This window comes from Hibiscus syriacus, unplaced genomic scaffold (assembly GCF_006381635.1).
Source record: "Hibiscus syriacus cultivar Baekdansim isolate YM2019G1 unplaced genomic scaffold, ASM638163v2 tig00009117_pilon, whole genome shotgun sequence".
In the NCBI taxonomy this organism is placed as follows: domain Eukaryota; kingdom Viridiplantae; phylum Streptophyta; class Magnoliopsida; order Malvales; family Malvaceae; genus Hibiscus; species Hibiscus syriacus.
In genome coordinates this window covers 245338-268796 of record NW_024062191.1, presented here as the reverse complement: position 1 = coordinate 268796, position 23459 = coordinate 245338, and the positions used below count along the sequence as shown (strand labels likewise).

General features: G+C 35.8%; 1 protein-coding gene across 1 annotated transcript; it reads left to right on the top strand.

Moving 5' to 3' along the window:
* The first annotated feature begins 4866 nt into the window (after nt 1-4866).
* On the top strand, nt 4867-18136 carry LOC120203186 (COP1-interactive protein 1-like). Its single transcript, XM_039203531.1, is given in 12 exon segments — nt 4867-4894; nt 5764-7679; nt 9034-9234; nt 9318-9499; nt 9560-9758; nt 9866-10144; nt 10146-10166; nt 10672-10936; nt 12453-12532; nt 12644-12995; nt 13248-13364; nt 17817-18136. Coding segments are annotated over 12 exon segments (3960 nt in total).
* The last annotated feature ends 5323 nt before the right edge of the window (nt 18137-23459 follow it).

Sequence of the window (23459 nt, the reverse complement as noted above, 5' to 3'; positions counted from 1 at the left end):
CATGACACTGACATCGCTAACCCACTCATGAATATTCACGCCTCACACCCTAGTTAGCCCTTGAAGTACCTCGTTCACTAACAATGCCATACTAGGGCAACTATGGTAACTTGGGTAAACCTTGACATAGCTGGCCTCACTAAAGTGAGGTCAACATCACACTCGATGTTATCTCACTCGTTCTCTCATCTAGAACGTTATACGAAAGCTTACTTATTATCTGAGGAAATGGCTAGCCTACTATCCGAATCAGTTTTTTTTCTGAGTAGAGGTACTCTATTCAACCTTATCGTACTTCCCTTCAAAGCCTCTTGAACTGAAAATGAAGACTTACTTTTCCTGAGTTCACTGACATTCTCAAAGGTCATACTTTTCGCTACCACTGAATCTGACATATTCATCATACCACATATCAGATGTCTCCTTTAACTATCCTCAGTCCCAACTATCCGTATATATCCTCGATTGAAGATAATTTGGTGTATTACACTTAATATAGTCACACCTGATGCAACCTGTTCTTACGAGTGTTTTTAGGTATGCTTGGTTATTTTTGTCCCTCACGGACTAAGTATTACTATTACGGATCGTCCTTAGCTCTTACGAAACTTAAACGGGTCAAATCTGACCATCTAAAGTGAGTAGTATCAATACTCTACTTGTAGTATCGATACCCTAGGGTCAAGTATCGATACTCCTATGAGTATCGGTACCAAAAATGTATTTTGTTACGAAATTGGGGCCTCAATATCTATATTTTCACCTTGAGTGTCGATATTGCAGCGACAATATGGATACTCTCCTTGTCAGTGTCGATACTTTACCCATAATCCCTAATTTTTTACCCAATTCATCCAGTATCGATATTGTTCATCCCAGTATCGATACTCGAACCCAGAATGGCTTATTTTATGCTCGAAAAACAATCAAAATTCATTCTAAAGGTCATAGTTTGATTCTAGATCATGCAATAATGTTATGGGTAGTTATTTAGGGTTTTACGGTGTCATAAAACACATACTAAACAACAAATTCGTGATTTATGACATGAATCAAAAGTGAAACCCTAAATATTCAACTACATAAATATTAGTAATTTCTTGTGATATATGAAAACTTAATACTCCAAAGGATTAGAAATACACTATCTTGAAGTTTGAATCCCGAATTTGAGCTTCTTACTTAGCCACACTCTTTTTCTTGGTGATTTGGGTGAAAACCCCCACTTTTCCTTAGCTAGAGAAAACCCAAGGCTTTGAAATATTACTAATGGTTTAATGGAGGGATTATGAACGAAAATAAAGCTTGAAGGAAATGAGAAATATCCCAAACAATTTACCTTCGATATTGGCTCTTGGAGAAGAAATGAGAGAAGTGGAAGAGAAGGAAAAGAGGGAAATGAAGAGAAAGTGACAAAATGGGATATAAAAACCCTCGTATTTACAAATGGGAAAATTACGCTTTTGGTCATTCTCCATCTTTCCACTATTCAAAAACCATCTTATTAAGGCTAATTGGGCCCAAGCCCAAACCCAATTAAGCCTAGTGACTTTACTTATGAATTTCACGAGGTCCACTTATCTCTCGGGTAAACCCAAAACTACTAGCCCAGAATATTTGTGTTACAAAGTCGGAAAACATTTAAAACATATTTTTCAAGTTAATTTGGACTTTGAATTATTTTTGAATCATTTGAACAAATTCAATTAAGTTCAAAAACATTTTGCCCTTATTTGTTATATCAAAATATAGGTTTAACAGAATTCCATGCCCATTTCCTACTTGTTTGTCTAATTTTGAATATGAATTCGATTCAAGGTTGTTAAATGGCAAGGTAAACTATAGTATTTTTCATTTGTGGATGCATATACTAGGCTTGTTTGGATTTATTTGTTAAAAGATAAATCACAAGATGCGAATGTGTTTGTTGTGTTCTAAAAAATAGTTCAAACTCAGTTTCATATAAGAAGTCCAAAGCTATTGGGGATAAGAGTTTAGTTCACTCTCTAAGGTATTTCAAGAAATAAGTGTTTTGCATCGTGTAACATGTCTTCATACCTCATAGCAAAATGGGTTTGTGGAACGTAAGCTTTACCATATTGTTGATATGTCTCTCTCTCTCTCTCTTTTGGCTCAGACAGCGATACTGTTAAAATTTTGGTCTTATGCAGTGGTAACTGCTGTTCATTTGATTAATCGTCTTCCGAAAAGAGTATTGCATGGTGCATCTCCATTTAAGAAAATGTTTGAGAAAATTCCTTCATATGATCATTTGAGGGTTTTTGGGTGTTGATGTTTTCCTTACTTGTGTCCTTTTCATTCTTACAAGTTTTCTTTACTGTCCCGACCATGCACATTTCTTGGTTATATTATACATGACAAAGGTTACTTTTACCTAGCATCGGATGACTGTGTTTACATGTCTCATTATGTGGTATTTGATGAAAACGTCTTTCATTTTACAGATTATTGTGTTGATGAAAGAAATACTTTCAAGGATATGCAGGAGTCAAATGTCAATGCTAGCATTTGAGTTGTATATGATGTTATGAGGGTCCTAGGGAATGTTGATCATGGAGGTGAGGCACGAGGAGTGTCATAGTGTGGTGTTGGTTTGCATGGGCATGCTCCTGTGGCTACTAGCGTAGATCAGTGTTTGCCCATCATGGAGAGTAGTGCAGGTTCACAAGTGCCTGCCACTTTAGACCAAGACCAATCTTACGTGAATGATGGTGTTGTGAGAGATGCTTTGGTTAGAGGACAAAGTACTGGTGATAAGGTTGTGCCATTGAGTGATGAGTTGAATGGAGCCTCGACTTCTCATGTTGTCCCTGTTGAAGATCATTCTAATCGACACCTCATGGTTACACGAAGCAAACGTGGAATATTCAAAAGCCTAAACCATTTCATGCTTTAAAAATGGATGCAATTATTGAAGAAACAGTGTCAACTCATCAAGTATTTGCGTTGCCTCATTCAGAATATGATTCTCTCATTCAGAATCATACTTGGATGCTGGTTCCATTACCTGCAGAGCGGACGACTATTGGATGTAAATGGCATTTTTGAGTTAAGAAAAATCCTTACGGCTTGATAGCTTGATATAAGACACGGCTGGTTGCGAAGGGATTTGAGCAAGTTCCTGGGAAGGATTTTCATGATACTTTCAGTCTAGTTGTGAAGCCCTTCACTGTGAATATTGTATTGTTGTTAGCTGTTCGGTAAGATGGAAATTGCAACAATGTGACATGAATAATGCTTTTCTCAACGACGACCTCAACGGAGAAGTGTTTATGGTTCAACCTATGGGATTTGAGGAGCTAGAAAATGGAACACAATTGGTGTGTAATTTGGAAAATGATTGTATGGATTGAAGTAGACACCTTGGAATTAGTATTCTAAGCTTCACTCATTCTTGCTTGACATTGGGTTTAAATGATCTAAGTCGATGTCTTGTTGTTTACTCGGGGTTAATGGTGAGGAGTTGGTTTATGTTTTGGTATATGTCGATGACATTGTTATTGCCGGAGGATCTAATGAAGGAATTGAGGAAGTTGTGACTATGCTTAGTCAAAAAATTTCGCTAAAAGACTTTGATGAGTTAAATATTTTCTTAGGGCTCGAAGTTAAGCGAAGTGGTGGGCGGTTAGTTCTCAAAAAAAGTAAATACATACATGAGCTACTTGAACAAACAAATATGGTCAATGCAAAGCCTGCTCCAAATAACGTTCTCAAAATTGGTAGAAGATGTTGGTCGATCGCTTGATAATCCTCAAGTTTATAGAAACATAGTGGTTGCAGTGTTGTATCTAAGTCACGCTAGGCCAAACATTTCATATAGCATTGGGAGGGTAGCTCAATACATGCACCAACCTTGTGACATGCATTGGGTAGGCGTGAAGAGAATTCTGAGGTATTTTAGTGGTACTTTGAGCCATGGCCTTGTATTACATGATTCGGTCAATACCTCACTTAGTCTACACGCTTTTGTTGATGCGGACTGGGCCAACAACGTTGACGATAGGCGGTCAACCTCAGGATACTATGTTTATCTTGGTGATAGTCTTGTTTCATGATGTTCGAAGAAGAAAATATCGGTGTCATGATCAACAAAAGAGGCCGAATATAGAGGGATTGTTGATGCGGTTTCAGAAGTAGTCTGGTTACAAGCACTGTTGAATATAGAGGGATTGTTGAATGACAAGCTCAATACTATGTTTGCTCTCATCAAGTAGGATTGATGCAATTATTATAAGTTTGAATAGTAAAAAATAGATGGACTTTATTTAGGGTGGAGTTGGCAAATTGGGTGGTTAATTCACATCCCCTACCAAGGATTTTGACTAGGTTGTATTCTAATAAATGAATTCTTAACGCAGTTAGGTCAAGAATGTACTGGGAAGATTTTGACAGGTATGCCTTGTTACTTGTTTTTCAAAGTCAATTTTGCCATAGTTTGAATTTTGAGGAGTTTGGATAAATGCCTGCTGAGCAGTCCTTGTGCAGATGATGAATCAGTTTACTTCTATTTCAACTTTGTTTATGATGAAATGCAATTTTTTTGTTTTGGTTGGGAAGGAGAAAAAAAGGGTAAACCATCTAAAAAGTGTGGGGAATGCCCAAGCTGTTTTGAGGATATGCTTGATTTAGGACTTGCTATGTTTGAATGTGGCAATGTCAAAATAATTTACTAATCTTATGTCACCTTTGGTTTCAGAGATTTAGTTTGATGTGTTTGAGATGGAGAAAGCATTTCTTTGCTCAGGGATTCTCTCTTTAAACTCGCTGCAAATTTTGTGTTGGAGAAGAAGCAATACAGCCCGAAAAAGACCTCTAAGGGTTACCCTGATACTCAAGTCCAGAACAATGGAGCAAGTGGAAGTGACTAAAACAGGTTTGTAGAAGACGATGGACCCAACCCCCCAACCCCAAAAAAAATTCACTTTAATTTAGGTGTAAAATCAAATTTGCACCTTGCTGATATATATCCTCAGGCTACCATCTATGATCTATTATCATCATTTGATATGTTGGAGATACATAGATAGCATGAGTTCCATAATAGAAACATTTTCACAGTAATTTATTGAGTGTATCCAAAATTTGTTTTAATGAGTTATCTCTATAGGTTTTATCAGCCGCCTATAAGCTTTTCCTTTTTGTTTCTTAATGTAAATCTTAATGGGTACATATTTAAAACGATGAGCATTTTATATCCATTTTGACTAAGCATAAGACAATGTTTGCAAAAGTTAAAATCCCATATTGCCATGCTCAAGTAGTTGTATTGCATGCCGTATATATCCATCCACTCCAATTATGTATATGTTTCAGCCAAATCAGGGGCCTGGGAAATCACTTCCTAACCTTACTTTACCCTACAAAGGAAAACCGAGTTATGACTGTCACCAGCAAGTATTTGGTGCAGTGATAAGGCACATTCCACTTCCTTGGTTCGAATTTGGAGACAAGGAACAATCATGAACTCCGAAAAGGATAAGTCTTCATGGACCATAAAAGAAGAAAAATGAATTATGTTTGTCAACTTATGAGTAGTCCTTTGATCACCTTATGTAGCTGTAATTGTTTGATGTCAATTGCTCTGTCAAATCTCTTGATAGGTGTTTGTGGTATTGATTCAATGCTGTAAGATTTTCATTTGATGCTGATGTAAGAATTTTAACAGTTTCTTCTTTAGATTTTCATTTGATGATGATGTATCAGATTCAAGATTTCCATGTTATTTTATTTTTCGTTTTGCAGATGTTGAAAGGAAAGTGAACAGAGTCTTGAAGCTCATCAAGAGGGAAAGCGGGAAAAAGGAGCCGGAACTCGTTGGGCTTGTTGAGGACTTCCACAGACACTACCAGTCACTTTATGCCCAATACGAACATCTTAAACTAGAGTCCAGTGATAAAGCTCTCAAAGGGAAAGGAGATGGAAGTTATCCCTATTATTCTTCTGACTCGGAATCAGAATATTACTCCGCTGCGGATGTAGAAATCGAAACAGACACTGCATTTGATAACAATAGAAGTTCCCCTAGATGGGTGTACAACAACATCAAGGAAGAACTTAAATGGGCATATGGAGAGGATACGGACCTGAGGCACGAATTTGCCTCGAGGACCAAAGAGAAAGAAGATTTAGCTTCGGACCATATGGCCGCTTCAAGTAGAACACAAGAAACAGAAACCTTCAGTAAAGATGAAGTAACTAGCTTGAAAACTGAGCTGGAACCTTTGCAGCACGAGAGAAGAGATTTGGAAGTTCAGATTGATGCTAAGACGGCTGAAAACAAGCAGCGAGGGGAGAAAAATAAGGCAATGTATGTGCAGATTCCGGATGAAGGAGATGAAGTAAGTAAACTCATGAAGCAAATCAAAGATAATGAAAACAATCTAAAATCTAGAATTAGCGAATCAATGGTACAGGTCTGCAATCTGAAAAAGGAGGTGGACCTTTTACGTGCCCAACAATTCGATGCCCGAGGAAGTGTAACATGTGAAAGCAGTGAATCATTTGATATGACAAATGTAATGAAGCCGGAACACGGTTCCCTTCATGGACAGAAAACCAAATTAGAGATTCTACTCGAGAGGAAATCCAAGGAAATATCCCGGTATCGGATTCAAGTGAAATCCCTGAAAGAGGAAATAGCTAGAAAGAGTGCGTTTGAGCTGACAATGGTGGAAGAAAACCGACGGTTACAGGTGCAGGTGATGCACTTGGAATCGGAGGTGGATGCTCTACGCAAACAGAAAACTAAATCAGTAGACGAGTTTAGGAGTTATATTCATGAAATCAATAGATTGAGCCAGGAAAATAATCACCTGAATTCCAGAATCCTGGAATTGGAAGCACTGTTTAAAGAGAGGGGCCTTGAGCTTAGAAGGGTTAAGGAAACAGCTCGGATGTATCCCATGGACATGGATAAAAACGCGGAGTTGCAGATTTCCGATCAGCAGAGAACGATGAAAGAAATAGAGGAAAATATATACAACTCCAAGCTTTTCAAACAATTGTCTAAAGGAAACAAGCCTAATTACCATATCCTAGAAAGAAAGATGGAGGATTTAGCACAAGAGTACTACCAGAAAGTCGACGATAACATCACGCTTTTGAGCCTCAGGATCGCGGTTGCTGAAAAAATACATTATGACAACAAAGAGAGTTACAACAACATAAAAGAAAGGCTAGAGCAAGAAAACGAAGCACTGAAGCAGAAGCTTGCCACTTGTGAAACAGAGTTAAATAAGCTTAAGGATGACGCAGCGGCTCGTTCGAAGTTCATGGTGAACAAACTACAAATCCATGAAAATCCCGCAACCCGCATTCTGAAAGCCATGGGAGAGCTTGTATCTACTAAGAAAAACCGAAAAGACAAGTTGAAGGGCAATGTGGATTTATTTGTGGCAGAAATGGATAAGGAGAACAATTTGGTCTCGAATTCAGAAGCCAGATTGTACGAGGAAGAAGAACAGAAGCCGAAGCTGTTGAAAGCTGTGAGTATGCTTGAAAATAGAGTGGTGGAACTGGAGAAGATCATCAAAGAAAAAGATGAGGCATTGGTGAGCCGTGCAGAAGAGAAGAGGGAATCCATAAGGCAGCTCTGCTTGTTGATAGAGTACCACCGTAGCCGCTGTGACCATCTTAAGGAGTTGGTCTCGAAGTTGATTGTTAGAATCTAAGAAAAAGACATTTATCCTTTTTCTTTTTCACTACAAATGTTGAAATTCTTTCATTTTCAGAGGAACATAACGTTCTCTCAACTGTTACCAGTACATTGTTTTCCACAAATAAATCTCAGTGTTTTCATTATTTTTTTGTAAAAAAGAAAAGATTTTTTATTCATGTGTAGTTTTATAGTGTATATTCATTGATTTCAAAGATTTAATATCAAAATTAGCTATGAATGTTTATTCAAATGGTCATTTTGGCTTCTATTATTTTTTTAGAGCATTTTGACCCTTAATGTTTTATTTTAGAATAAAAAGACCCTTAACATATGACAAAATAGTTACAAAACATTTTGAACCTCAACGTTTTATTTCAGAATATAATGACATTTATTTTGGAGCGCTAATAGTGTATTAACTAACTGTTTCAATCTATAAAGGGAGGTTTTTATCTCAAAATGAAACATTAATAGCCAAAATGCTTCAAAAACTGAATAGAGGTCAAAATGATCATTTGAATAAATACCCGGGACTAATTTTGATATTATGTCATTTTAAAATAATGATATATCAATTTATTTAATGAATTAAAAATAATTAATCAAATGATCAATTATTTTATTTACGGATAAATACCAAATTAACTGTTACCAGGACATTGTTTTCCACAAATAAATCACAGTGTTTTCATTATTATTTTTTAAAGAAAAAAAAAAGATTTTTTTCATATTTAGTTTTATAATTTATATTCATTGATTTCAAAGATATAATATCAAAATTAATTCCCATTGTTTATTAAAATTATCATTTTGGCTTCTATTTTTTTTAGAGCATTTTGACCCTTAATGTTTTATTTTAGGATAAAATTATCCTTATTTAAGAGCGTCAATAGTGTGTTAACTAATAAATTCAATCTATAAAGGTTTTTTTTATCTCAAACCGAAACATTAAGATCAAAATGCTTAAAAGAATGAATAGAACCAAAATGACCATTTTAATAAATATTGGGAACTAATTTTGATATTATGTCATTTTTAAACCAGTAATATATCAATTTATTTAATGAATTAAAAATAATTGATCAAATGATCAATTATTGTATTTAGGTATAAATACCAAATTTATACACCGATGTCCCATATAATACATAAATTTTGATTTGATACACTTATGTTGATTAAAAATTAATTTTAATTCAATTATACATATAAACTTTTATTTTGTTTCACTTGTTTTATTTTAAGTACATACATGCATATATTTTCGTATTGAATTGATTATTTGTATTTATAATATGCAGATGTAAAATGTTGCTATTGTTGCTAATTACGTTAGAAATTTATAAAAATTGAAGCTAGAAAGTCAAATTAACAATCAACAGATAATGATCGAGGAGCAGGGAGAGGCATATAAGAAGTTGACCGAGGAATGCCAACATGTTGAGTGCTTATACCAAGATTGCAAGGAAAATCTTGAAGTTGCAGAAAGGAAGATACGAGAAATGTCGGAAGAAATTGAATCTGAAAGTCAGATGGCAGCTGATCTGAAGCGAATGGTTGACGACCTTCAAAGGGATTTGGAAGCAGAGAGAGATGATAAAAATAATTTAGCGGGCCAGATTACAAGGCAATTATCGAGGTCACAGAAATGAAAATGCAAGAAATGGCAGGAGAGCATGATAAGAGTGTTCAATGCAAGGACCAAGCGCTAGCTGATTTGGAGCAAATTATCGAAGACTTGAAGCGGGATTTAGAAATGAAAGTAGATGAGCTCTGTACTTTCACCGAAAATGTCCGCACAATTGAAGTTAAGCTCCGTTTGTCGAACCAAAAACTTCGACTCACGGAGCAGTTACTAACAGAGAAATAAGAGAGCTTCAGGAAGGCAGAAGCCAAGTTCCTGGAAGAACAAAGAATGCTTGAAGAAAGGATCACGGCGTTGTCCGACATAATTGCTGCTAACAAGGAAGCCTATCACAGAATGATCACCGATATCTCAGAGAATGTGAACAATACCTTGACCGGATTTGAAGCTTTCATCCAGAAATTCGAACAAGGCTATATAGAAAGTACAAGCACTGTGTCGAAGAAACATCAGAAGAGCTGAAGATTGCTAAGCATTGGGCTGAAGAAACAAAGAGTGAGAAGTAGCAGCTTATCAATAAAAAGACTAATTTGACTGAGCAGCTGAAAGTTCAGAAAGAACAAGGATCTATGTTACGAGAACGAGTCGAGAAGCTACAGATTAAGGCGAATAAGGAAGAAGAGGATAAGGATAATCTGTTGAAAACCGCGAAGCAGCTGGAGAATAAGGTGGAGTTCTTGGAGGGGGCAATGAAAGAGAAGGATCAAGGTATATTAGGTCTAGGGGAGGAGAAGAGGGAGGCCATCAGGCAGCTCTGCATTTGGATTGATTATCACTGCAGCCGCTGTGATGACCTGAAGGAAATACTGTTGAAAACGGTCCGAGTGCAAAGGGCAGCGTAGAGTAAGCTGCAGATATCTTTCGTTACATTGTCATGTCATGTTCTTTCTGATTTTGCATTTGTGGATTGGTTTTCATTTTTTCATTTTTTTGAAAGGGAAAAAAACTCTCAAGTTGGCTGTTGATGTTAGAAATACATTTTTCAGGTGATCTCATAAAAATATGTTGCCTCTAAAGATTTTATGACTTCAGTATTAGATTTTTTTTATATTTTACGTTTTCTGTTTTGGGGATAAACATTATTTCAAGTGTGTTTATAGTGAATAGATAGATCGTGTTGGAATTCCGAGAATTAAGGGACATAATCTTTCTCCTTATTTCTAGTAATTTAACTACAGCTTCTAATTTTAGCTCCAAATTTTTGGTGATAATTTCCTATTTTGTACTAACCATTTCTTATAAGTTGTAATTTGTTGATAGAGGAGTGATAAGAAATAACATTTTTTTTCTAAGTTTGTTCATGGCATCAGAGCAATAGGATCCTTTCAATCATACTCTTCTTCTTTAGAAATCTCTCTTGTTTTGTCTTTCTCCCATGACAAAAATCTTGGAAACTTTTTCCAAATCCAACACCTTATCTTCTTCTACTATTGCTGAAACTGTTTTGGACGTTCGTCTAACCAAATCTCAATTTGAAACTCTCCATAAGATACTTGGTACATCAACTGCCCATGGATCCTTGGCTATTCAAGGTACTGCACTTAATATTACTTCTGAATCTAATAATCAAACCTCTTGGATTCTCGATTCAGGTGCTTCTGATCACATGACAGGTAACTCGTCCCTGTTTTACACCTACACCCCCTGCCACAATCAATCCCTTATTAGAATAGCAGATAGCTCCTACTCACCCATTGCTGAAATTGAAGCAGTTCAACTTATCAGAAATTTCTCACTTGAGAAAGTCCTACATGTTCCAAATTTATCTTACAATTTACTATCAATCAGTAAACTCACTAAAGACAAGGTTGCACTTGTATAATTTCTTCTCTAGGTTGTGTTATACAAGAACATAAATCAAGGAGGATGATTGTCATTGCTAAGGTTGATGAAGGACTCTGCATATGGAATAATGACAATAAAAATAGTTTACAAGGAGGATTGGCTTTATTAACTTCAAATGAGGAGACCATCATGTTGTGGCACCGTAGGTTACAACATCCAAACTTCTTGTATTTAAAACGCCTGCTTCCACTGTTATTTCAAAATAAAAATTCAAATTCCATGAAGTGTGAAATTTACCAATTAACAAAGCATACCAGTGTACCATATCATTTAAAACCTCATATCCAATCACAACTTTCTCATTGATACACAGTGACCTATGGGGGACTAGCCTAGTGAAAAATATTACGGGAGCTAAATGGTTTATAACCTTTATTGATGACCATACTAGAGTTTGTTGGACTTATCTCCTCAAAAAAAAATCTGAAACACCCAAAATATTCCAAAATTTTCATTCAATGATTCGAACCCAATTCAACTCTACCATACACACGCTCCGCATAGATAATGGGAGAGAATACTTCAACTCTATCTTAAGTCCATATCTTTCTGACCAATGCATTATACATCAAAGTTCTTGCCCTGACACACCACAGCAAAACGGAGTTTCCGAAAGGAAAAATAGACACCTTCTAGTCGTTTCTCAAGCCCTAATGTTTACCATGAATATCCCAAAATATATGTGGGGAGAGGCAGTCTTTACTGCTTGTTAATTAATAAATCGAATATCATCCAAGTTATCAACTTTCAAATGCCTCTAGATACCCTTCAAAAGGCTTTCCCACTATTTCGTGTTCCTATTCTACCAGCTAAAATATTTGGTTGCAAAGACTTTGTCCATATCCATCAACCCAACCAGTCTAAACTTGATCCTCGAGTTCATACATGTGTTTTCATCGGCTATTCTCCTACACAAAAAGGGTACAAATGTTATTCACCAACCTTGTATCACATGTTTATCTCTCGGGATGTCACTTTTTTTGAAACCAAACCTTATTTTTCAACAACTCATCTTCAGGGAAGATAAGACCCTTAATACACTTCTTATTATTCCTTCTGATCCTACTCTAACCATTGTTGTCACACAAAATCCTAAAAACCATCAGGTCCTTATAATTCTCAATTTGAAAGCTCCTCCCACATAGCAGCAGGAAAATAACTTTATCATTCCCAATAATGACCTTTCCATAGAAACACCATAACCTCCTGAGAAACAAAAACAACATGCTCCTAAACTCCTTGTATATTCTTGGAGTCGTTGTTCTCCTGAAACTAACACTGCAGTGCTAATCTCATCCACACCCGAGGACTGTTCTATACTAGAGGTATATTTTGCTTCTCCATTATTGGATCTTTCGATTGCTGTCCGTAAAGGCACAAGAGCCTGCACTCAACATTGTATCTCTCGATTTGTATCCTATGGAAATTTATCTAAGTCCTACAAGAATTTTGTGACTAATATTGACCATGTATAGACTCCAAGGAGTGTGAAAGAAGCCCTTAAATCAACCGAATGGAGGCGTGTTGTAATGGAAGAAATGAGTGCTCTCAAAAATAATGGAACTTGGGAAATCTCGGATCTGCCTGAAGGAAAGAAAACAGTAGGCTGTAATTGGATTTTCACCATACAATTTAAACCTAATGGCAGCATTGATCGACACAAGGCTCGACTTGTGGTAAAAGGTTTCACCCAAACCTATGGCCTCGGCTACGATGAGACGTTAGCTCCCATTGACAAACTTAATACTATACATGTTCTCATTTCTCTTGTTGTCAACCTTGATTGGCCCTTGACTCAATTAGATGTAAAAAATGCATTCATCAATGGTGAATTAAACGAGGAAGTATATATGGATTTTCCACCATGAATTGAAGAAGAAAAGGGTGGAGTGTGCAGGTTAAAGAAGTCCTTATACGGGCTAAAATAGTCCCCAAATGCATGGTTTAGTCATTTTGCCAAGGCTATGACCAGCAAGACTTATATTCAAGGGCAGGCAGACCACATTGTGTTTTAAAAACACTTAGAAGATGATAAATGATCTATTCTTATCATTTATGTTGACAATATTATCCTAACAGGGGATTACTTAAGTGAAGTCAGAAGGCTAAAAGAGTTCTTTAGCACCGAATTTGAACTTAAAGACTTGGTAAATCTCAAATACTTCCTTGGAATGGAAGTAGCAAGGTCTCGAATAGGTATTTCTATTTCTCAAAAAAAATATGTTCTCGATTTACTAATAGAAACTGGAATGTTGGGTTGCAAACCTACTGAGACTCCAATGGAGTTCAATTTAAAGCTAGGCACTGATGAGGATGGAGAAGAAGTAGATAAGATATCAACGGTTCATAGGAAAACGCATCTACATATCTCACACTCGTCTCGATATTCCTTTCGGTGTGAGTGTCATCAGCCAATATATACACACTCCTAGGGAGAAACACTTAAAAGATGCGTACAGAGTATTGAGGTATTTGAAGGGAACTCCGACTAAAGGTCTACACTTTAAGAAAATAGCTAGTTGTTATGTGGAAATCTACACATATTAGGCAGTTTCAATAAATGAAAAACGTTCTAAAAGTGGCTATTGTAGTTATGTATAGGGTAATCTTATAACATGGAGAAGCAAAAAATAATTCGTTGTAGCCCGTAATAGTGGTGAAGCAGAGTATCGAACCTTGTCTCATGGTATATATGAGGGAATTTGGATAAAAATGACTAATGGGGGAACTAAAGATACCACATATCATACCTATGAAGATGTATTGTGACAATCAAGCAATAGTCAGTATAGCATACAATCTAGTTCATCACGAGCGTACCAAACACGTGGAGATAGATTGTCATTTTATCAAAGAAAAGGTCGACTCAGGAGAAGTGTGTATAAGCTACTTACCCACTAAACAACAAGTTGTAGACTTGTTAACTAGAAGCCTAAACAAAAGCATGTTTGAAGATCTTAATGAAAAGTTGGGTTTAATAAGCATCTACACTCCAGCTTGATAGGGAGTGCTGGAATTTCGAGAATTAAGGGATAGAATCTTTCTCCTTATTTCTAGGAATTTACGTACTGTAAATAGCCTATAATTTTAGCTCTATATTTTTAGGGATAATTTCCTATTTTGTACTAACCCTTTCCTATAAGTTGTAATCTGTTGATAGAGGAATGGTAAGAAATAACATTTCTTCTTAAGTTTGTTTAGATCGAGAGTGAGATGTGAATAAATTTGCTTCAAGAAATGAATTTTCGCATTTTCTTTTCTTTTCTTTTTTTTTTTGGAAAAATTTAGGGAAAGCTTTCGAAATGGTCATTCATTGGAAAATAGGTAAACAGTTTTCTTGGTCACATAAGAAAATCTGGCATATACATAGCTTAATTTTTTTAAGAAAACATGTTTCATTAAAAACCTATTCTAAGATCTATAAGGGGAAAAGAGTGCCCTAAGATCTTGTATTACCAAAAGTGTCATTGGATACAACATACGTAATAGTCTACGGATAGACCAAGTCAAAATACAAGGCATTTTGAGTACAGAAAACCCACTTAGCTAAAGTATGTGCCACAGTACTACAAACTCCAAGAATTAAACACACTTCGTACTTTAAATTAGCATCCAAAAACTAAAGAGCTTCCCAAAGATGATAACCCAACGTGGACAAGTCCTCCTTCGATTGAAATATCTTGCTAACTACAAGCATTGAGCCCAATTCAAAGATTACATGCGTCCACTGGTACTCACTCGCCAAAGAAAGTGCTAAATTAAGAGAATGAATCTATGAAAGCCTAGCTTTAACACAACATAGTGATGATGCAGCCCTGCCGCCAAGTACCTAGCCAACGGAACCTCGGGCAATAACCCCATAGTCTTTATACATTCAGTAGGCTCAAAAGCACCATCAAGATTGATCTTCACATAACATGGAGGGGGAAGTTTCCACTTCACAAGATAGATACATAAAACTACTCTTGAAGAAGATCGTAAGTCCTCGCTCTTCCTGACGTTTTCTTACTAACAGATAGATAGATATACATACATTAATTGATAAAGTAATATAGTGTAATAAAAAATTAGAAGTTTTGAAATATGATATGAAATGTGGTATTAGGGGATAATTTTTTTTAATATGATGCCGATTGTTATGAGTATTATAAATTGAACGTAAAAATTGTGCAAGTATACACAATCAAACAAGTAATATAGGGTGAATGAGTATCATCTCCACAAGGATTAGAGGCAATTGCAAGTTAAGTTAAAGCATGAATACTAAATTATCTAAGTATAGTTAGTGTGATAATATGCACAAGTGAAAATGTTGTGGCAAAATTGAATGTATGTGGATGGGGGTTCAATGGTATCGTGGAAATGTTATAGCAAATTGAGATGTGTAGTAGATGGAAATGTCATGGCAAATGAAGATTTGTTTGAAATGTAAACAACTAAAAATATCAAGGCAAAGTGAGTTGAGAATTTGGAAATAAATAAGCAGACTTAAAAATCCTCAATAAACAAGCTACAATGGGAATGAATGATAGGGATACAAAGGAATCCTAAGCCTTACCTCTCAGAATGATTCAAGTTTTTATGGTCTATTTGCTCGACAGAGTTTACTAAGAGTGTCCCTATGCTATCTCTAGTCATGGAACCTGACAGAAAAATGCCAAGGCAATACCTCTCGGCGTAAACAGTAACATAGAACCTATCGAATAAACACTAATCCGTTTAGTCATTGAAATACTATCCTTATCTATAAGGTAGATTAGGTCTTAGTTAGCAACTAAAACTCATTGCTCGCGTTAATCCTCCCTTAGTTTCTATCAAACACTAATGATCTTTCATTTAGTTTCTCTCGAACACTAAGATTTGAAGCTAAGAAATGATTAATATCATAGCTCTTACAATCCTAAGTAATTAAGCACAATGAGCAAATCAAATAGATAAAACATAAAAACTCAAATCATTCATTAAAGCAAACACTTAAGCATCCATAATAACCCACACCAAATAAGGTTTAGTTCATTGTGGGGTTCGAATCATCCATGAAAATAATTCGTTCTATACAAGCCAATAAATTAAATGAAAGTAAAAACATAAGGGTGGAGGAAATTCCTAACGCGTGTTGTCGGTTGCTCCTCGGACCACCACAAACCACCTTAACGACTCTAGCTTCTCTCGAACGTTTCGCCACTCCCTTGTTCTTGGCTATGGAGGATACCACGAAGAATATGAAAGGGGGAAGAAAAATAGAAGATTGTAGCCCCCATTTCACTCTTGCCTACCTAATTTCCCCCTAAAAGAATCCTCTACATTTTTTGTGGCCACATTTTCTATTTATACTAAGGGAATGTCCTAGGTTTTAGTTCAAAAATTCCCATAGTACCATAGAGTACATTCCCCTCACGTGAAAATGGGTACAAAGTTGGTAGTGGTCCACTCTTAGGTGGTTAGCAGCAGAAATCATGTGAGTGCTGGACAACTGGCACTTTGATGAAAATATCTTCAATTCTTTTTTCTTTCTCTGCGCACAGAAATGTCATCCTAGCCATCGTGACATTTTCCTCATGGTTCCCAAATTGCCTTGGCAATTTTCCTTTTCTCACCATCTAGAAATTCTACGGCAATTCTCCATGCTCACTCTTTGCTTCATCAACCTACACATAATCAGTAAAACACAACCTTCCCCGTAAAACAATGCCATTTACAAAATAATATGCCACAACAAATATATACCACTAAATGAAATTAGTATGCTCATGAATGCATCTATATGAACCTATATGTGCTTTAATATAGCCAATAACTTATGTGAAAATGCCCTAAATATAGTCTTTTTACAAATTTATCACACCCCCAAACTTAATCTATTTCTTATCCTCAAGCAATGGATAGTAGTTAGCAAAAGAAAAATGTCATGGCAAAGTTCAGTTTCAAAACAACCATATGGGATAAGTTTCAGCCCTTAGAAATGTATAGGCTTCAACAAGCTAGACAAGTGGAGATTTCAAGAATATTACTCTAGGAAAAGGTCTTTTGCAAGTGTGTGTGCGTGATTATATCCAATCTATACTTAGTTAAGTTAGAAAAATTCTAAGGAAGTCTATTATCCTACCACAACATGTGTTCAAATTTAAGCACAAGTTCATTACTCTCATTTCCTTAAAATTTTAACATAACTAATAATATTTTTTACACTGCTACAAGGGGAGTCAACCTATCACAACTACCATCCCACAATTTAGATGAATTGGAGAAAACATTCCATCCCCGAGCTAGTCAGGTAGAGTCATCTCGTGACTACTTTCATTCACCCGTATGCTATAGCTGTCATTTGAAACGTAGTATCCAGGCAATGTCATAGAAAAGAGGAGTGTCCATCTACAGTTATGCCTAAACATTTACTCACAATTAACCACAATTTACAAACATAAGGGAGTTTAATTTAAGCAATTAAGTTCATTTTCATTAATACACACTAAGGTATTCAAGCTTTCTTTCATAAAAAGTTGAGGGATGCATTATCCTCAATGCATAAAATAAACTACGTTAAAAACTAAGTTATAGCTGCGTTGCAGTAAGTACGCCTATTCAATGGGGGTGAGCTCGATTCTGAGTTTGATACTGGCTCAGTGGGTGGGGATTGAATGTGTTTAGGTTTCTTGGTGGTTAGAGTCTCCACATGCCCCACAAGATTCTTCAGGCGTTGTTTAGTCCTGTATGGAGGAGATTTTTGCGGCAATTCTGTTTGCTTGGGTATCTCTCCGTGGGGCTCCTCAACAGTAGCGGATGTCTGTATGGATTGTTTTGGCTCATCTTGGGTTTATAACTGGGGGTCTTTCTTGGGCTCATCTTCCTCAGGCCTCATGGTGGATTGGTCAACATCCTGTGGCGGTGTGTCTTCTGGGAATGTTGTGACATCTTTATATGTTGGCAAGATGGAATCCGGAAAAGCATGGAGATCATTGGCCAACTAAGGGAGTATCTCCTTGAAGTATGATTCTATCAATGCGTCTTGTTGCTTAACATAAGCAAAATATGTTTGGAAATCGCCCGATAAAGCCTCAGGTTGTTCCCTCGTCTGCCTGGAAGACTCGACAGCAGTAGTTAATCTTACCGAGACATTTATCTTTGCACCAGCTTTCAAATTATCCTCGGGCTTGTCCTCATTGAATCCTAATAGCATGATCATCTTTACCTTTATAATGCTCTTCAATCTAGGTAATATTTCATCAAATCTATCCTCAATAACTCCCTTCTTTCAACAAAGTGCGGTGATGAGATTTGGAAAGACCAAAGCACTTGTCGGTCATTTCAAGCATGCATGTGCTTGCTCCACGGTCACCTGCCCAACTTCTATCGTGCGTCTCACGAGCATTGAATGCAACAACATCATCTGGGGTAGCGACACCGTTATGTTGTGGGATGTAGGCATCAACTTGGTCTTCATGAAATAGTTCCATAACTTAGCCTTCGGTTGAAGTCAGCCTCTATCCGCTGTGCGCCGACTCATTTGCTTACCATTCCACTTGGTGTTTTGAAATCACAGATCCTCCAATACACCTTGATATGTCTCATAGTCGACATCTTTCTCAAACTTTGTATGTTGATCGACAACACCCTACAACTTAAAATAGCAGTTAATCGTAAAAGATGAAAAATGATCATTTTTACCTCTCACATAGACAGATCATTGCATCGGGTTGGAGATGTTCGCATAAAACTCCTTGACAAGAGAAATGTTTACATTCCCCTAATGCCTTGTGAATTTTTTCCATTTATGCCTAGTGACCACGTCCATCACGTCTAGCCGTAAGTCACCATTATTGTCACCGCAGAAGAAAAAGCCTTACTCAAAGAAAACCTTTTGGTTTTTAATGCTTTGGAAACGTTATTTTGTTGCATCATCCTTAAATTGCTGGGGAAAAGGAGGGTTAGTATTTACTGGACGAGATTGCACCATAGTTGTTCAAGTAGAAAAAGAAGAAAGTGAAAAGCTTGAAGCTTTTTGGTTATGGGGTTTTCGACCTTGAAAGAGTGAAGAAGAAGAAGTGTTGAAGACAAACAAATGGGGCAGAGAGTAATAAAGTAAAAAAATGATTGGGGTATTTAATATGGGAAATGTGTGGAAGGGGTTTGATGAAGATAAAAAGGTGAATGTAATAATGGAGAGGTGAAAAGGTGGAGAGAGAAATAAAATAAAGAGTTAAAATTTGAAAATGAAAAAGTAACTTTCCCCATTTTTGTCTTTTACCGCCCAAAGCTCAAAATTAGGGCATGTCGTTCTTTTTGTCCTTGCTTCTTCAGTCGTCCCCTAATCATGGATGAAACAAAATACTGCTCTAAAAGAAAACGTGGAAAAATAGTTAAAATAACTGTAATATTAAAATAACTAAATAAAAAAATGTGTGTTTTATTTAAAAAAACATTAGTAAATGTAAAATGTCATGGCATTTTCAAATGGTTCAAGGAGCAAACTGATAACACTCTAAAAGAGTTATCTTTTGTAGCCTTTTGCGCCTAGGTTTAGTTTGAATTTGAGCATGTTTAGGAGCATTTTAGGATTAAATTTACTTAGTTTTATACATTTTGCTTGATAGGAGCATTGTGGGTTGTCAAAGGCTAAAATTATTTTTGCTGCTGAAAACTGTTACATTGATGTCTTAGCATTGCAGGAAATGCTGAGCAGATGTTGCAGCAGTCGTCTAAGCTCTAGACGGTTAGGAGAATCTTCTGGATTGGGACAGTTAGCTCGAGCAGTTGTCATTTGGTTGGATATCACCTGAAACGTGGACATCTTTTATTGGGAGATGAAATTCTCATCCAAGCTATAAAAGAGTACTTGGGCACAAAAAGTGTGAAGTTCGAGAGCCTTCCAAAGTACCCAAATTTCCATGTTAAATCTCTAAACACCATGGAAGCTTAAGCCCCTGCCAGGGATTTTTGCAGCACAAGGGAAGCTTGCTAAGTAGCATCAGCGATCAACGAATCTACATTCAAGCCTTCTAATGAGAGAGTGAGTGATTTGAATGTTTCAACTTTTGTTGGATGATATTGTCACAAAAACATATTTAATGGGATGTTGAGAATAATTTTAAAAATCAATGATAAAAAAATGAATCAAAAATTGTTTGAAACAAAGAAATGCCATTTTTTTTCAAACCAATGAAAGCAAGTAATTTTTTTGTTGCCCTCTTGTTCTAAGACTTAGCCCTGGCTAATCTGGACCGACTTGGGTCGTACACCTGATTTTGGTAGGTGAGTCTCCCAACAAAACTTTTTTACATATACAAGAACTCGTACATGAGAACACAAGCAGTTTTGCTTTTCCATAGCAGCCTTTTCCTCCTACAGAAACTTTCATAGAAACTACTACAACCGAGGCGGGGTTTCTTTCAATGGATATCGGAGTTCAAGTTCATCTCGAGACTCTTCGGAAGCAAACAAAGAGCAAAACCAACTGAAACTCCACAAGGGGAGCAAATCATTTTTAGTAGGCCTTCCATAGAAAAGCTTCAGAGATTTCTCAAAATCCAATGATAACATCAGGAATGAACGGCCTAATGTTTCGGTGAACGGACAGCCAATATCTGATTATGCCGTTAAGGAGACTGAAAAGCGAGCCGGGCCAATTCATCCGGGAAATTACTGGTAATTCATGCATTTCCTTCTAAGCATGCATCAGTTGAGCAATATCAGACTCCTAGAATATTACATACATGTTTTAAACTCAAGAATTGAATCATTTGCTCTTCTTTGTATGAGGTAGTGATGATATTTCTTTTAATCTGGCTATGAAAGGTATGATCCTCGAACCGGATTCTGGGGTGTAATGGGACAATCATGCTCTGGCATAATCCCTGTGAGATCAGTTGATTCTTAGAACTTTTATTGCAGGCAGAACATCGTTCATGCTATGGTCTTGATGTTTCTTGCTTTTTTATCTTGCAGCCGTTCATCGAAGAATTCGATTACCCTATGGCGAAAAACTGTGCTGCTGGAAACACAGTTGTCTTAATAAATGGGAGAGAACTGCATCAGAAAGACTTGGAACTACTAGCTGTCAAAGGATTTCCAACTGCAAGAGATAAAAGCTACATTATCGAGTTCTTGGGATGAGTTTTCGACGAAGACTCCGGCATAGAGTTATACACTCTTGGCAAACTGGCCCCAACGTAAGTCCTACACTATCTTTTCTTATTGTTTGTCACCCCATTATAGGATACTTACACATTTTGAAGGCACTGGCACTAGAAGCCATGTTTGAGGTTCCAATCTTGTGGGACAAGAAATGATTGTTTAGTTGCTTAGGCAATTTCACTTTTCTTTTTCTTGGCCTTTTCCTTTACTCAAGCTTTATATGCTGTTTCTCACTGATTGTAAACCATCGACGATCGGATAACAGAGTCGAGAAAGAGAAGATCGGATTCGGGACGCGAGTCCCCCGTTCGGTGAGTGATTAAAGATCGAGTATTCATCCTTTGTAAAGCCATATTTGTTTGATGCCTTGTAAACCAAACCATGTCCTCTGGTTAATGTATAAAGTGAGAGTCCTATAAAAAGTTATGTTGTATTTGTAACAACGATGTTTCATTCAGCGTTTGTGTATGCGTCAGGCTAGAGAGATGAACAACATCCACACTGTATTCTTATAAGAGTGAATAAAATTCAATTCGATTAAAAAAATTGACTCGACTCGACTAAATTAAAATTTCATAAATTCAATTCGATTCGAAAAAATTTTAAAATAAAATTTGAATGATAAAGTATGACTCGTCAATTAGAATAACTCGAATTCATTTTTACTTGAATCAACTCAACTAACTCAAATATTTATTCCCAATTCCTCTTATTCCTTATTCACCTGTCATTTTAAGTCCATTTTTTATCGAATTTGAATCGTATGTTCCTCCGATACTATAAAATATTTATAGTAAACATGTTTAAAAAAATACATTTTAAGTCCATATTTGATTTTTAATGTAATTTTTTACTCCTTCGTACTCTTACTGATGCTTTCTCCCAAAAATACATTTTTAAAAAAAGTAAATTTGTGAACATATTTTATAATTTTAGATGATACTTGATCGGTTAAATAATAGGGTAAAGTACACAAATGGTCCCCGACTATAAGATACTATTTTATTGAGTCCTTTGATTATTAAAAGTTATAAAATGGTCTCTCTACTATAGAGTTGATTTGTTGAGTCCCTTGACTAAAAAAAGTTATAAAATAGTCACTCGATAATTTATTATATTTCAAACTCGTTCTTTTCTATTAAAAAGTTAATGGCCAGCTGAGTTGAATGTTAACATGTTGACTGAGATATGATAGTCATTTGAGATTATGAGATCATATTTCATTATATCTCAGTCAGCAGATTAATGTACAACTCAAATTGTCGCCAAATTTTTAACTGAAAAGGACACATATGTGTAAATATTAATAGTCAATGACTCAACAAAGTAACTCCTCATAGTCAGAGTACCATTTATATACTTTATATAATATTGCAATGTGAAAAAAATAATTAAATGATTATAAAAAGTTGTTAAATTGGACTAATTCATTCCACATTATAAATATTATAGATATCTATAATTAAATTTGAGTTTAAATTTAAAAAACTTCAAATAAAATTTAAATCCTAAAATAAACTTATTAACTTGACGATTAAAAAAATTTATTAGCTCTACTAATTTTTTTTCGGTTGTCCTTTCAGTTTCTAAGGTTTCACCTTGACTAATCTGGACCGACCCGGATCCATATGACTTTGATAGATGAGTCTCCCAACAACGATTTTTTTGCATACATAAGGACTCGAACTTGTGACTTATTTAAACGATACCAAGTTATTTATCGCTTAAAGCAGGCTACGGATAACTCTACTAAACGTGATCGAATAGTCTCCACTCTCTTGCATCCCTCAACATTAAGGGTCTGTTTGTTTTGCTGTAATTGGTTTTCTGGAAAATGAATTGCTGGAATTTGAATTATTGGAATTTGAATTACTGGAAAATGAACTGGAATTTGAAATCTGGAAAATGAATTACATTTCTTGAAAACGTTTTCCGGAAAATATTTTCCGTAAAATGAATTATATTTTTCTAAAAAACATATGGAAAACGTTTTATGATGTTTAAAAGATGTTATTTAAACATTTTTTCCAATAGTTGATGAGTTTTTTAAAAATTATTTATTACAAATATTAAATACAATAAATAATATTATTTATCATAAAATTTAATATTATTATTTTAAAATATTAAAATAATTTATTTATTATTAAATATTATTTT